At 56.2% G+C, this 13,986-nt stretch overlaps 4 protein-coding genes across 4 annotated transcripts; 3 read left to right on the plus strand and 1 right to left on the minus strand.

Annotated features, from left to right (window-relative positions):
- Positions 1-241: 241 nt before the first annotated feature.
- Positions 242-787, minus strand: COL26b_008051 (uncharacterized protein; the record flags this gene model as incomplete). The annotated part of the gene is made up of 2 exons (XM_053180824.1): positions 242-538; positions 611-787. 2 exons carry the CDS (start codon positions 785-787, stop codon positions 242-244), a joined length of 474 nt encoding a protein of 157 aa, XP_053035216.1.
- Positions 788-3,331: 2,544 nt separating this feature from the next.
- On the plus strand, positions 3,332-5,995 carry COL26b_008052 (uncharacterized protein; the record flags this gene model as incomplete). Its single annotated transcript, XM_053180825.1, is given in 5 exon segments — positions 3,332-3,434; positions 3,452-4,201; positions 4,509-4,640; positions 4,699-4,934; positions 4,997-5,995. The coding sequence occupies 5 exon segments, from the start codon at positions 3,332-3,334 to the stop codon at positions 5,993-5,995; spliced, it is 2,220 nt and encodes a 739-aa protein (XP_053035217.1).
- A 662-nt stretch (positions 5,996-6,657) lies between these two features.
- COL26b_008053 (uncharacterized protein) lies at positions 6,658-7,129 on the plus strand (the record flags this gene model as incomplete). The annotated part of the gene is made up of 2 exons (XM_053180826.1): positions 6,658-6,834; positions 6,881-7,129. 2 exons carry the CDS (start codon positions 6,658-6,660, stop codon positions 7,127-7,129), a joined length of 426 nt encoding a protein of 141 aa, XP_053035218.1.
- Positions 7,130-10,212: 3,083 nt separating this feature from the next.
- On the plus strand, positions 10,213-13,151 carry COL26b_008054 (uncharacterized protein; the record flags this gene model as incomplete). Its single annotated transcript, XM_053180827.1, has 3 exons — positions 10,213-10,314; positions 10,383-13,001; positions 13,050-13,151. The coding sequence occupies 3 exons, from the start codon at positions 10,213-10,215 to the stop codon at positions 13,149-13,151; spliced, it is 2,823 nt and encodes a 940-aa protein (XP_053035219.1).
- Positions 13,152-13,986: the final 835 nt, after the last annotated feature.

Here is a 13,986-nt window from a genome sequence, read left to right on the forward strand (position 1 = left end):
ATGATGAAGCACGACATGATCGATGATGACAGAAAAAATGCGTTGGATGATGTCTGGACTGTCCTTTAGCGTTGCATGGCATGAGATACCCCCACCCAATCTTTGGTAGCGAAATCGATATTATTCTTCAACGATTCGTCTCATTTAGTCTTTCAGTTGGAATGTATGCTGTGATGCCCCGCCCAGGCTTTCCTCCGATTCTTGAGAGCTTCCTCCAGAACATATGTTTGACAGCCCGTCTCTAGTACAATTGCAGCCTTACTAACAAGTTCTCGAACTCGACGTCTGACATTTGTCTCGTCGGGACGTGGGTGATGGCATCGTTGCTTTCCACCTGCTTCACCTTGCCCTCGACCACAGCCTCCTCCTCACTCGTCTCGTCCTTGGCGAAGACTTCCTCCTTCTCGATCTCTTTCGCATTTGGATTCTCCTCTTCCTTCTTGGCAGTGGCCACCTTCCGCTCCTCAGCCTCCTTATCCGCCTTTTTGGCAGCGGTCTTGGCCCGTCTGGCCTCAGCGAACCGGGAAGTTCCAGTGCCCTGGCGACTAGGTGAGCATTCGGAGGATGAACGAAGAAAGAAATAAAAAAGGGAAATTCAGGGGAAACTGACAGGTGCCTTCTGCGGCTTCAGGCCCTTTTGGCTACCACTGTCGACATCTCCACGAAGGACCGCGTTGATGATGGCAGTCGCGTTGCGCACGTCGGCGGCGGAGAGGTCGCGAAGAGCCCCTTGCCCGAAGAGGGAAATGCCACCCAGGGCGGGCTTAGGTTGGGTCTTGCGCGGCATTGTCGCAAATGCGGTGGGTGGAGTTATTCGTTGGGTGTTTTCATGTGGTCTTCATGAACCCGATGGGTCAGTGCCGGGCTTCTCGGGGCGTTTAGGGGGGACTTGGAAGCATGGGGTTGTGACGAGATGAACGATGCTCAGTACATGGTGGGGAAGGAGTCGAAGGTCATGCGGCCCTAGGACGTGGCGGGAAGATGTCTGCCTACCTAAGCCTACATAAGATAGTACCCGCTCGCAATTGGATGGAGAGACCCCTAACGAGCCGTTCTCTGAAGATTTGGGTAGACCTTTGCTCGTGTTAGGAAGGGGCGAGATGCTATTGCCTTCCATTTGGGATAGGGACCACACTTTTTCCGCGCCATGGAGAGCGTACTCCCTTCGGGCTTTGCTTCTGTCTCTCTCGTTCGTCTCTATCACCGTCATCTCATTTTGGCGGAAAAGAACTTTCAGTATACAATATCAGTACATAAGAAACGTAGTGACTTGAACGGAGGAAAAACACGCCTTCCTCTGAGGTAGATCCTTTGATCCTGCAGTGATTCAAGCGTAATGCCTGGTGCATATAGATAACAAAACTGTATGTCCTTCAGCTCGACAACTTTCGTTTTAGAAGATCCCAGAGCTGTCGTGGCCGCGTAACCCCAGGATCTGGCAGTTGAGCTGGTAATCTGCATCAATACTGGACGTTGTTTTCCAAACAGGGGCGGACGCAAATTACATCAGATGCCACTATTCCCAAGTTACGGCGCAGGCCACGCAAAACGACTCCAAACAAATTACCCAGTTGGCGGGCATAGTCACTCCTCGGCATAACAAGACCACGGCTCAGTGAATGCGAAACGATTAGCTATGTCAAGTACTGAACTACAACGAAACTGGAGCCGCCAAGTTTGTCACAAAGGGTCAACTCAGTGTCCTGCCTATAAGATGGCGAATAATCTTCTTCTCCCGGGCCTTTCTCGCCTGATAGCGTGTCTCGAAAATGGAGCAAGCGAGGCAACCCAAGCCCCTGCATCTCTTCCGTCCCCATACCCGGCATAATCTGTCAATCTCTGAGTTGCATTCCTAATTTGCGTCCCTAGGGAACACAGCCTTCGCAATCTTGCCGAATCCATCCAAAGCATATGCCTCCAAGGCCTCTGCTGGATGCAACAACAGTTCCACGGCATCAACGTTGTTTTGTGTTGCGGACTCCTCACTTTCAATCTCGTCGTTTCGTAACACCCCAGACACGAGAGTCGAAGCGATGTGAGAGGCGTATCTGAGAATCGATCTGTCGTCGTCCTCCTAGACGGCTTCCTGCCAGATGGTTATTCCATTTGGCATCCACTGGTTTCCATGGACGCCGGCTCCCGCTTCCATCAAGACATGAGCTGTGGTGTAATGCTGGTGTAGAATTGCCAGAAGGCAAGCTGTTCGGGGCCCGTTCATTGGCCACGGCATATCTTCCTGCCAAGTGATTCCCGAAGGGCAGCCACAAATGTTGAGAGAGTCTTCGAAGATCGACACGCCTTGCTGTATAAGCCATTTGACGACCTCGGTGTGGCCATGCATGGCTGCGTTGTGAATGGCTCCATGCCTCTGGCCCCTACTGAGCAGCACCTTCTTCTCTCCTTTCCCTCGCATCTCCAGAGGCAGACACTCCCTGGGTGGAAATACGTACCAGTCCCAACCCGTATATTTAATCGCTCCAACGTCCTGGCCGTAATATACCAATAGCTGCAGGATGTCAAGATGTCCCTTTTTAGCCGCCCAAGTCAGAATCCGGTTCTCTCTGCAGGGTTTCCGGATTTCTCTGCGATATAGAAGTGGTTTAACGAGGCCGTATAGATTGCGTGACACTCTTCCAAAACGTGAGAGGTGTGCTGAGTTCATCAGATAACCGGCGATGATCAGACGGACCTCCGAAGGGAGGTTGTTGAAAGTTGCCATCCTGCCTAGCCGTTGTCAGTGACGGAAGGGAGCTTTGCCTGCGGTTGTCTGCGCATACAGTATCACTGACTTAACTATGCGCGTAATACTTTTGTCAAAAACTCTGGCACCTGATTGCAATGGTGGAAGGATATTGGTTGAAGTCCTGGCTTTGTCTCGTGGAAATGTTGATGATTTGGTGAAGTTGGGGCAAAAGAGATTATTTGGAAGCGACTTCCTGCCATTTCTACAACGACCTGCCATCTCGACCGCGAGGCAGGTGCGTCGATCAAGCATTTTGGCAGCTTGACACCTTCCCATCTCACCTCAATCGTGTCCTCGCCCCTTCCTTTTCGCGACATTTCACCTTCTGATCCTTCCAACGTTGCTGGAAACGCTCAAAACGCAAATCCGAAATTGCAATTTTTGGAACCGCCTTTCGTTCCTTCCTTCTCGCTCGTGCGATCTCCAACTTTCCTCACCTCAGCTTTTTTCACCTTCACGTCGCTCTCCTCTTCACCTCTGCCACTACGCTTCCACAAAAATATTACTCACGCCGCAGCAAGATCTTTTCCCCAACGCAAGAGAAGAACCAAATAGACTGAGACAAAGACACAAACGTCGCCGAGTACGATGGCAAAACTAGAAACCCTCCCCAACGAGCTGCTCTTCATCATCTTGAAAGATGTCCGAGACATCCGGGGCCTCGCTTCCCTCGCCCAGATGAACCGCCGGGGTGGAAAGATGAAGCAGACGAAGAGATCCAGGAGAAACGCCTGGAGATCATGGAGATCGATAAACGCATCGACGCCTTCAAGCGTATTGTTGTGGACCCTCGGCAAGACGCGAAGAGAATCGTTTATTTTCAGGAATATGGAGCTCTCCACGAGGCGGCCTTCTTTGGACAATCAGAGACTGTTCGCTGGCTACTCAGCAATGGAGTCAATCCTAGGCAGGCATGCTTCCTTCAGTGTACCTGGATTTACGCCAGTGGCAACGAGTATCTCCGTACCTACACCAACGCCCTGCATCTAGCCTTTGACCTTGGACGTTGGGGTGTCGTGCAGGTCTTTTCCGCCAACAAAGCAGGCCATGCCATAATGTACGACACATCGATTTGGGAAGAAGCTATCCAGGAGGACCAGGCAAAGCCAGCAATGAAGTTTGCTGTTTCCGTCGCATCTAGCTGTTTCCAAGACGACGCTGGTCTGCTGAAGCAAAAACCTTCAGAGAAGAGCATCATCGACTCCGTCAACTTGCTTCTTGACCCACTGGATTGTCTTGAAGCACACTGCGACGCCGAGCCGGAAGACATCATTCTGTGGAATGAGCGAAAGCAACGGTTGTTGGAAAAGCAAGAAGGCCAGGTTTTCAAACGCGCCGAAGGAAAAGCGCAACGGAAAGAGAATCTGTGGGATTCTCTGCAGGTAATCGCAGATCACAAGGCCCAAGAGGTGGCAAAGCAGCACCGCACAGTGAACCGTCGACTACGAGTTGAACTTGGTAAGCCGTGTTGTCGTTGGGGCAGAAAGAAGTGCCGAGGTGACATGGCTGGTTGTTTCGGATGCACATTGTACGGCAAGAACTTCTGGTACGATGCCCAAGTGAGTGCGAGAAAGCGCCGTATCAATACCCCGCCTGAGTCGGATACATGGGAGATGTGAAGTCACGGACATGAGATTGAGGATATGAGGTCAGGGACAGAGTATGCGAGATTCGAGTTGTTCCGTGTATGGAGTTATTGCTTGAGATACGCTATGAAATGCAGTTGTAGAGTCTTATGCTTCTAAACGAGTACATCCCACTTCAGTCGCGCAAGATTTCCGCGACCTCGTTTTCGACATTCCCAAACCGAATTTCCACAATGCCACCCAGACTCTGGCCATTGAGTCTTCCAAGACACCTCAGTCGACCATTGTGCCGGTGCGCCAGCTCGGGACGGGTCATCCAAGGTATGGAACCATCTTCCACCACACTGTTTACTTCCTAACACCCACCAGAACACGATGTAATCGTCCTCCGCCAGCGCGGCGACCGCGAAGCCAAATTCCACCTCTCCCCTCCCCTGCGCAGGGACGGCAAGATCAAACTCAGCTACGGCGCAAGACTCGACGGCTCAGACGTCATCGGCAAGACCTTCACCGACGCCGTCAAGGACACCACCGGCCGCGATGTGAGGCTGCAACAAGTCACCCTGGCGCAATACGTCTCAAACTCCCCACGGGTCGCGACGCCGGTACGAGAACGGCCCCTGATCGCATAGCACCGGGAATCGCAGACTGACGGGTGCAGGGTTAGATCTACCCCCAAGACGCCAGCATGATCGTCTCCATCCTCGACCTCAACCTGCCGTCCCCCGGCGAGGACCCGGACTTTGACGACGGCCCGCCGGTCGAGATCTTCGAGGCCGGCACCGGCATGGGCGCGCTGACGCTGCACCTCGCGCGGGCGATCCACGGCGCGAACCCGCCTGTGCCGCTGAAGCTGCGCGAGGCGCTGTGCACGGCGGAGTACGAGAGGAACACGCTCCCGCGGAAGCCTGCGGCGGACGACGATGCGCCGGAATATGCGCACTCGGCGCACGCGCTGCAGATCGCTGACCCGGAACTCGCCGAGATGCACGCGAAGCACGCCGCCAGCCGCCGCGCGATTCTCCACACCCTGGATATCAATCCGACGTCGAGCCGCATGGCCCACAAGCTCGTCAGGTACTTCCGGCGCGGCCTGTACCTCTCCGACGTTGACTTCCACGTCAGCACGATCCGGTCGTACCTCTCGTCCCGCCTCGCCGAGAAGGGGGGGGAGCCGTTCCTCGCGCACGTCATCCTGGACCTGCCGGCGTCGCAGGAGCACGCGGACGTCGCGGTGCAGGCGCTGCAGCCCGGGGGGAAGATGGTCGTGTTTTACCCCTCCATCACGCAGATCCTCGAATTCGAGATGTGGGCCAAGGATACGGGCCAGCCGCTGGTCCTGGACCGCGTCGTCGAGCTGCACACGTCCACGTCCAACAGCGATTCCGGGTTCAAGGATGCCCTCGGCGGAAGGAACTGGGAGGTCAAGGCCGTCGGCATCCGCAAATTCGAGCGGGCCGGGGAGACGGGGCCCGTGTCGAGGGGGTATGTCTGCAGACCCAAGGTCGGCACCCTCGTTGTCGGAGGTGGCTTCTTGGCTGTGTTTAGCAGGATAACAAAGAAGTCTTCTGTTGAGGAGGTGGTGGAGGAGGTTGAACAAACAGAGTCTGAAGAGGCTGAGACGACTGAACAGCAATCCGAGGAGGACGCTACAAGGCCCCAGTGAAGTGGGGAGCTCGAGACGCTGTGGGCCAAGCACAATGGCATTGTATAAAAGCAAAGACCTGTACAACCAAAATGATAGATGAGGTGCAAACGTCCAAGAGGTTCAATACCGTGATCAGTTGGCATGACAAAACGGTGAATCAAGACGATGATAGCAGGCCCAGGGGCAAAACAGAAGGGCACAAAACATACAGCACCGGGCATTCGCCGGTCGTCACCGACCCGACTACTACTCCAGCCCTCACTGGCTTATCTATGGGAGAGCGGACGGGATCCCGAGTTCTCCAGTGGGTATGGTCGTATGTGCTGGAACGGTGAAGCAGAGTTGATTATATCGTCACGTACAGAGAGGCTAGCGGTTTCTCCTTGCAGTAACACCACATTGGAGAATTGTACCATTTCGAATCTCGCAGGTTTCAAGTCTTTTGGTTCGCTTTTGAGATTGAACTTGTATCTGTCTACTTTATTCAGTGGTTCTGTTGAAAAGCTAGTTGCTGACTTGTTCTTCGATGTCGGCAGTGGTGTTGATCACAGTCGGGATACAGTGCAATGTCAGACCTTCACACTGCGCCGTCCACTCACATTCATCAGCGTTTACATCACCGACCTCACTCGTTCACTCAACAAACGGCGTCACCTCGAAACCACAATAACACATCAAAAATGGCAGCAAGCAGCGTCACTCAGCTCTCCATACCCCTTCCGCGGTCCCTGGATACCCGCATCCATATCCACCTCACCGTCAAGGCTAAAACGGCCACCCTGTTCCTCACATCGACGACCCAGGACGAGCCCTCATCGACTGCGGCTCTGGGGTCCTTCGTCTACGCCCTGCCCAACGTACGTCTTCCACTCAATCTCCTGGTCACTTACTGACCGCCCGCAGAGACTCGATCCCGCCCAGCCTCTGTCAACAGCCATTTACTCGGTAGAGTCGACCGTCGAGTTCGCAACCCGAATGGCTAAGCTGCTCGCCAAGCGGGCCGACATGCCCGTCTACGTCGGCTGCTCCGTGAACCTGGGCGGAACGGCCATGGCCCTTTCCGTCGAGGAAGAGATGGAAGCGTTCCGCGCCGTCGTCGACGTCGTCATGGCGAGGCTTAAGGGTCAGGCACCCGTCAACGGGGTGGCCTGACGTGTGTGTGCCTGCGGATGCACGCATCAAGGGAGGTCTACTGTCTCTGATTGCAAGCGCTGCATTTGAGAAGGCCTCCCCCCAAAGCAGATGAGATGCTGGTTACACCTTCCCGAAGCGGCCAGCGGCGGCGGTTACACGGGGGCTGGCGGGGGCGATATGCGGCGTGCCGGGCTCGCGAGTTTGTCTCGGCGGACCGGTGGAGGGGCGGGCGAGACATGTGGCCTCGGGCCGTCGTCAGGCGTGGATTACGGCCATCGTCCTGGCACTGAAGGCCTAGGTAATGGCATGCCTACGATTTGAACGTTGTGGACATCGAGATCACGCAAGTGTCACGGTACTTTGGTGTCCAGAGTCATGATGAATATACAGATACCCAGGACCCGTCGCTTGGACTGCGGCTTAATGTCATGGCCATCCCGTGCCCACGTTTTGACGTCTTCTGGAAAGTGTTTGCCTTCAAAGGCAAATAAGGCTAGGACGCGGCCATGTCAAAAGGGAATGCGGTCGTCCGTTCTTCTCTGCGGGCCACATGGCCGTGTTTGGTCCCGTTTCGTGGCAGAAGTTCGGCTCATGTTTGCGGAAAATACGCTCTGACAAGTCACAGGATCTGCACGTAATACCTTGAACCTGGGAACTGCTTCTACGAGGACCGCACAGGTTTTCCGGTCTTTCTTCTCGACACCGGCGGAGGGCTGCTTCTGGGGGTTGATGACTCGGGCGAGGGAGAAGAGCATGAAGTCAGTCTGTTCGGTCATGATCCAGAAGCATCCGCCCGCAGCAAATCTGTCCTGTCGAGAGTACGGGGCGGGGACCCCTGGCGGCGTCAGGTCGATGGGACCCATGGGTTTGATCCTCGCCCCCTTGGGGAGGTTTTGCTGTGTGGTGCCCTCGCGGGCTCTCTCGGTGGACTGTGATGTGCCCGGAGGCGACGGAAGAAGCAACGTTGACGACAGTCTGATGGCGGTCTATGTCACTGTGGGTGCGTGTAGCTTGCTCCTGCCACTGGTTCACATTGTGCGCGCCGCTGGTTGTGCAACGCGGTGGAGTCCCACTGCATTTTGGCAACATCAAAGGCCAGATGCGAGATGCAGGACAGAACCGGTTGGGCTGGCTGGGCGGCGGTACCGTTGCAGGACAGGGGACAAGTGTGCAGCATTCCAGTTGGCATGTTTCCACGGTCGTCCTGTCTCGACGGGATTCGAACAATGGGTAGACGGGCACAATGGGATTCCAGAAGGGAGGGAAGGGCGTCTGGAAAGCTTCTGCTCGGATTCCAGTGCGAAACGGCAAGAGCAGGCGGAGGTCCACTGTCTGAGATAAAAACCTAAGGTTGGGAGGTGAACCCTGGCGGGGTCATTCCTGCTTGTCGGGGTCACAGGCGACAAAAGGTTGCCCATTTTGCCTTTGGGCGTTATCGATAAAAAATATTGACCGTCCAAGTTTGAACCACGAAGAAAGAGGAGGAGCGAGGGGTAGGAAGCACGGGCCATGTCTTCAGGATGGCGAGCTTGGGGCAGGCATTGAATGTATTCAAATTTTTGGTGGTTGGCAGCAACAGCAACAGCAGCAGACGGGTGGGTGTGCATGTGGCATGGGAGGCAACGCAGCGCACCTCAGCAGACCACACCTCATTCACACTGGCGCAGTGCATCAACGCTAGCAAAAGTGGAAGGACGGGCGGACTGGCCAGACTGACACACGCGCGGCGGGAGTGGGAAGGATGGACGGACTGAGGGACGTGGAGGTGGCCGTCGAGGTCGAGGCACGGGGGCTGCACTTGCTTGCACATTGTTGAATCGGTACTGGTACTGGAACGGACACTGGTACTGGTGCTGGTACTGGTGGGCAAATTTGAGGTAGTGTGTCCTCCCATTTCCGCCTTTTCTCAGGTTTTTCCTGGTTCCTGTCCAACCGTCTCCTCTCTCAGCTCCAGTCCACCGTCGCCATGCATGGCTTCTCCTCCTCCTCCCACTCTTCACTGCCACTGCGCGGGCAGCAGTCAATCAATCAGTCGGCTCATGGGCAGTGGGCATGCCTCCTCCATGGATCCCCATGGACCCCGGCCCAAAACCCCAACCCCAGCCGGGCCACCCACTGCATCCCACCTGCTGCACCCTGAACACAACGCTGAATTCAACATGTCAGTACTCGGTAGCAATCAGCAACGAGGTACCGACTACGAGGAGGCTACGGGCAAATCTTTTTGTTTGGGGCGGGGCAGAGGCGAAAGTCACTACCTTACCGCTAGCAATTACGCAGTACCTACACGGCGCACCACCACCCACCACCACCCACCACCACAATAGACTTTGTCTGCTGCAGTCCTCTTCCGTCTTCCAGGCTCTCTGAGCGGCAAGAAGCACGGCTAAATTTAGCATTGATTTCTTTCCTGCTGCTCTTTCCCTGGCCACAGACCTTCTCATTCATCGAGCCGACGTTGGACTTGCCGCCATGTACCCCAGCCGAGAACAGACGCCGAAATGTAAAGGTACGTGAGTTTCGGTAGCAGGCGAGGCTTTCTTACATAAGGCACGGTACTTGTCTATCCGTGCATCCACCGCTGTTCTGCGAGGTACCTACGGTAAGGTATCTCAACTCCCATGCTGCGGCCACCAAAAAAGGTCAGATCACTACAGCACCACTAGCGCTGCAACACTGGCCTGTCCGTACCTTTCTCCCCCCAGACTGGCCCAATAGCACGCGGCGCACTGCTGCAGCTACCTCCGCCGTAGGTGCTGCCCGCCTAGGTACCTTGCCTGGTAGGTACAAGGCCATTCCCTTGCCCGCTACTCCGCCGCACCATAGTTATCGCGAAAAAAAAGCTGACAGGGCGACCCCACCATCCGCCAGCCCGTCGCCCAATGTCAACGCCCACTGCCCTCGCTCGGTACTGCGTGCCCGCCGTGCTGTGTCTACGCCTGGCCTGTGTCTTGAACGAACAACTTCAACGACTGCCCCTCTCGCTGCGATCCCGCCCTGCTCTCTCAACTTCCGACACGACAACATCGCAAGCCGGACCGACCTCCGATTTCGACCCTTCCCCAGTCCTTTGACTCTACACATTCCCAAAGGCGCCAGTCATGGCCTGGCAGCCGGCCCCAGAGTCCTTGAGCCAGCTGGCCGCTTGCCTCAAGGACTCGCTCAGCGGCTTCGACAAGAATGCGCAGAAGCAGGCAGACCTGGTGAGCTTCCTTCCGCCAATTGCCCCGACGCCTGTCCGCTGCCGACGTTGCTGACTGACGATGCCCAGATGCTCACCCAGGCAAAGTCCTCTCCCGACATCAACAACTACCTCGCCTATCTTTTCTCCAGCCCCGACCCCCCCTCCGGCGTACAATGCTCCGCCCAGGACTATCACACCGTGCGGTGCGCCGCCGCAATGATGCTGAAGAACAATGTGCGCTCTAGCTACAAGCAGATCCCCGAGAGCAGCCTCACCCTCGTCAAGATGGCCGTTCCCATGGGCATCCAGGACAAGAACTCGCAGATTCGCAACTTTGCTGGTAACATTGCGACCGAGATCGTCAGAAGAGGTGGCGTTCTGAGCTGGCCCGAACTGCTCCCCCAGCTTCTCAGCCTCATCACCAACGAGAACGGCCAGGTCTCCAACGAGGCCCAGGAGGGTGCCATGTCCGCCATGGCCAAGATCTGCGAGGATAACGTCAAGGTGCTGGAGCGTGAGCACAACGGACAGCGGCCCCTCAACTACCTGCTCCCCAAGTTCATCGAGGCTACCAAGAACCCACTGCCCAAGGTCCGCGCCCAGGCGCTGACCGCCATCAACGTCTTCACCCCGCGCAAGTCCCAGGCCATGCTCAACAACATCGACAGCCTGCTGTCCCACCTGTTTGTGCTGGCCTCCGACCAGAACCCCGACGTGCGCCGCCAGGTGTGCCACGCCTTTGTCCAGCTCGTCGAGACCCGTCCCGACAAGCTGCAGCCGCACATTGCCGGCCTCGTCGACTACATCATCACACAGCAAAAGAGCGACGACGAGGACCTGGCCTGCGAGGCTGCCGAGTTCTGGCTGGCCGTTGGCGAGCACGACGACCTGTGGCGCGCTCTGACCCCCTACCTGGACAAGATCATCCCCGTGCTGCTGGAGTGCATGGTGTACAGCGGCGAGGATATCGCCCTTCTCGGTGGTGCGTCGGACGACGAGGACGAGGAGGACCGCACGGAGGACATCAAGCCCAAGTTCGCCAAGAAGCAGGCATCGCGCGCCGTCAACGGAGGCGACGGCCAAGCGGACCCCAACCAGAACGGCAACTACGAGAAGCTCTCGAGCATGGACGACGACCTCGAGGAGGGCGAGATTGATGACCTCGACGACGGCGATGAGAACCCTGACGAGCGCTGGACCATCCGCAAGTGCTCCGCCGCGGCCCTCGACGTCTTTGCGCGCGACTTCTCCGACCCCGTCTTCACCGCCATCCTGCCGTATCTCACAAGCAACCTCAAGCACGAAGAGTGGCAGTACCGCGAGGCTGCCGTGCTCGCTCTCGGAGCCGTCGCCGAGGGTACCATTAACGCTGTTACCCCTCACCTTCCCGAGCTCGTCCCCTACCTCCTGTCCCTCCTCGAGGACAACGAGCCCATTGTCAGGCAAATCACCTGCTGGACGCTCGGCCGCTACTCCCAGTGGGCCGCCAACCTGCAGGACCCCCAACAAAAGTCGACCTACTTTGAGCCGCTCATGGACGGCATCCTGCGTAAGATGCTCGACAAGAACAAGAAGGTTCAGGAGGCCGCGGCTAGTGCCTTTGCCAACCTTGAGGAGAAATCGGGCAAGGTCCTCGAGCCTTACTGCATACCAATCCTGCGCCAGTTCGTGCAGTGCTTCGCCAGGTACAAGGACAGGAACATGTACATCCTGTACGACTGCGTGCAGACCCTGGCGGAGAACATTGGCCCCGTCATCGCCCAGCCCGACGCGATGAACCTGCTGATGCCCGCGCTCATCGACCGCTACCAGAAGGTCAGCGACGATTCCCGAGAGCTGTTCCCCCTGCTCGAGTGTCTGTCGTACGTTGCCATGGCGCTCGGGTCTGCCTTCACCCCGTACGCGCAGCCCATCTTCACGAGATGTGTCAACATCATCCACGTCAACCTGGAGCAGAGCCTGAACGCGACCAACAACCCCTCTCTCGACTCCCCCGACAAGGATTTCCTCGTCACGAGTCTGGACCTCCTGAGTGCCGTCATCCAGTCCTTGGACGAGGAGAAGAAGCAGGAACTGGTGCGATCCAACGAAAAGACCTTCTTCGAGCTCCTCAGCTTCTGCCTCGAGGACCCCCAGGACGACGTCCGGCAGTCAGCGTATGCCCTGCTCGGCGACTGCGCGAGATACGTGTTCCCTCAGCTCGAAAACTACCTTCCCTCCATATTCCCTATCCTTCTTAAGCAGCTCGACCTGGATAACATCCTCGACGAGGAGATTGATAGCGGCTTCAGCGTGGTCAACAATGCGTGCTGGTCCGCCGGTGAGATTGTCATGACAAACAGCAAGAACATTTCGCCCTTCGTTCCCGAGCTCCTCCAGCGATTCGTAGAAATCATCTCCAACCCCGGGGTTCAGGCGGCAGTCTCCGAGAACGCGGCTATCGCCCTCGGCCGTCTTGGTCTGCACAACTACGAGATCATGGGCCCCATGCTGCCCACGTTTGCCGAGGACTTCCTCACGGCCATGGAGCACGTCGAGTTCCTCGAGGAGAAGGCCACCGCCTTCAAGGGCTTCACCATGGTTGTCGGCCAGAACCCGCAGTCCATCGAAAAGGCCCTTCCCCAGTTCTTTGTCGCCATTGCGCGGTACAGAGACATCAACCTGAAGAACCCCATCAAGCATGAGTTGCATGAACACTTCCAAAAGGTGAGCTCGGTGCCGTCTCTCCCGCATAAACAACGCTAACATGAACAGGTTATCAACATCTACCGGCAGCTGATTCCCCAGTTCAACGACTTTGTGAACCAGATGCAACCGCAGGATCAGCAGGCACTCCGCCAGTACTATTCTACATGACGGAAGAAATAACAACACAAAGGTCCCATTATGAGCGAGTTTCCAATGATATGACTTGGGGAGGAAAATACCACTGGCGTCTTATGAAGTGATGACGACGCACCCGTTTGAAGAGGCTGAACATATCAAGGGAGCAAAAAAGGCTTGTAATTGGGCAGCAAGAGATATCGCACAACATGACGAAAGAGAGACTCTGTCGACGTGAAACATGAAAGGTGGTTGTTTTTTGAGTGATTGGAGGATTTGGGGTCCACGGAAACGCCAGCATACAGGCGGAGCCAGCATCATGGGTTGTGAGGGTTCGGCAGACGAGGGAGGGGCCCACTGAGAGAGAGGAGCGGGTCTCTGGGAGTAATTGGTGGGGATGCTCGCCTTGGGGATTGAAGCAGCGGATGAACAGACGTTTCGAACACGGCCGGCATGGCTATCATGATGCAAAAAACTGGTGTTTCTTTTCGTAGATAGGTAGATAGGTTTAGATAGCTTAGCATAGGGAACGCCGCCCCACGGGGCCGGAATGGGAACGGAGTTAGGCTGCCTTCATAATGCTGCGGCGGTGAGGTTTGAGGGTGTTGGCTAATGCTGGAGGTTCAGGTGGTATGACGAGTATGATATACGGAGTGGACGATGGACGCTCAAGCGTTGCTGTGCAAGCTGAAGATTCTAGACGTTGACTTGGGCTTTTACAGAGGCTCCTGGCAAACGTGCTCTACCGGCATTGGCAAAGCTCATCATGCCTGGCGTATTCGCCGTGATACCCGGACGGTATTGTGAGCGTCAGCCAAGGAGCCTCTCGCCTTTGTGATCCTGTCGCCGAGCCTTGGAGCTCGTAGTC

This window comes from Colletotrichum chrysophilum, assembly GCF_026319265.1.
Source record: "Colletotrichum chrysophilum strain AFK26 chromosome Unknown scaffold_68, whole genome shotgun sequence".
In the NCBI taxonomy this organism is placed as follows: domain Eukaryota; kingdom Fungi; phylum Ascomycota; class Sordariomycetes; order Glomerellales; family Glomerellaceae; genus Colletotrichum; species Colletotrichum chrysophilum.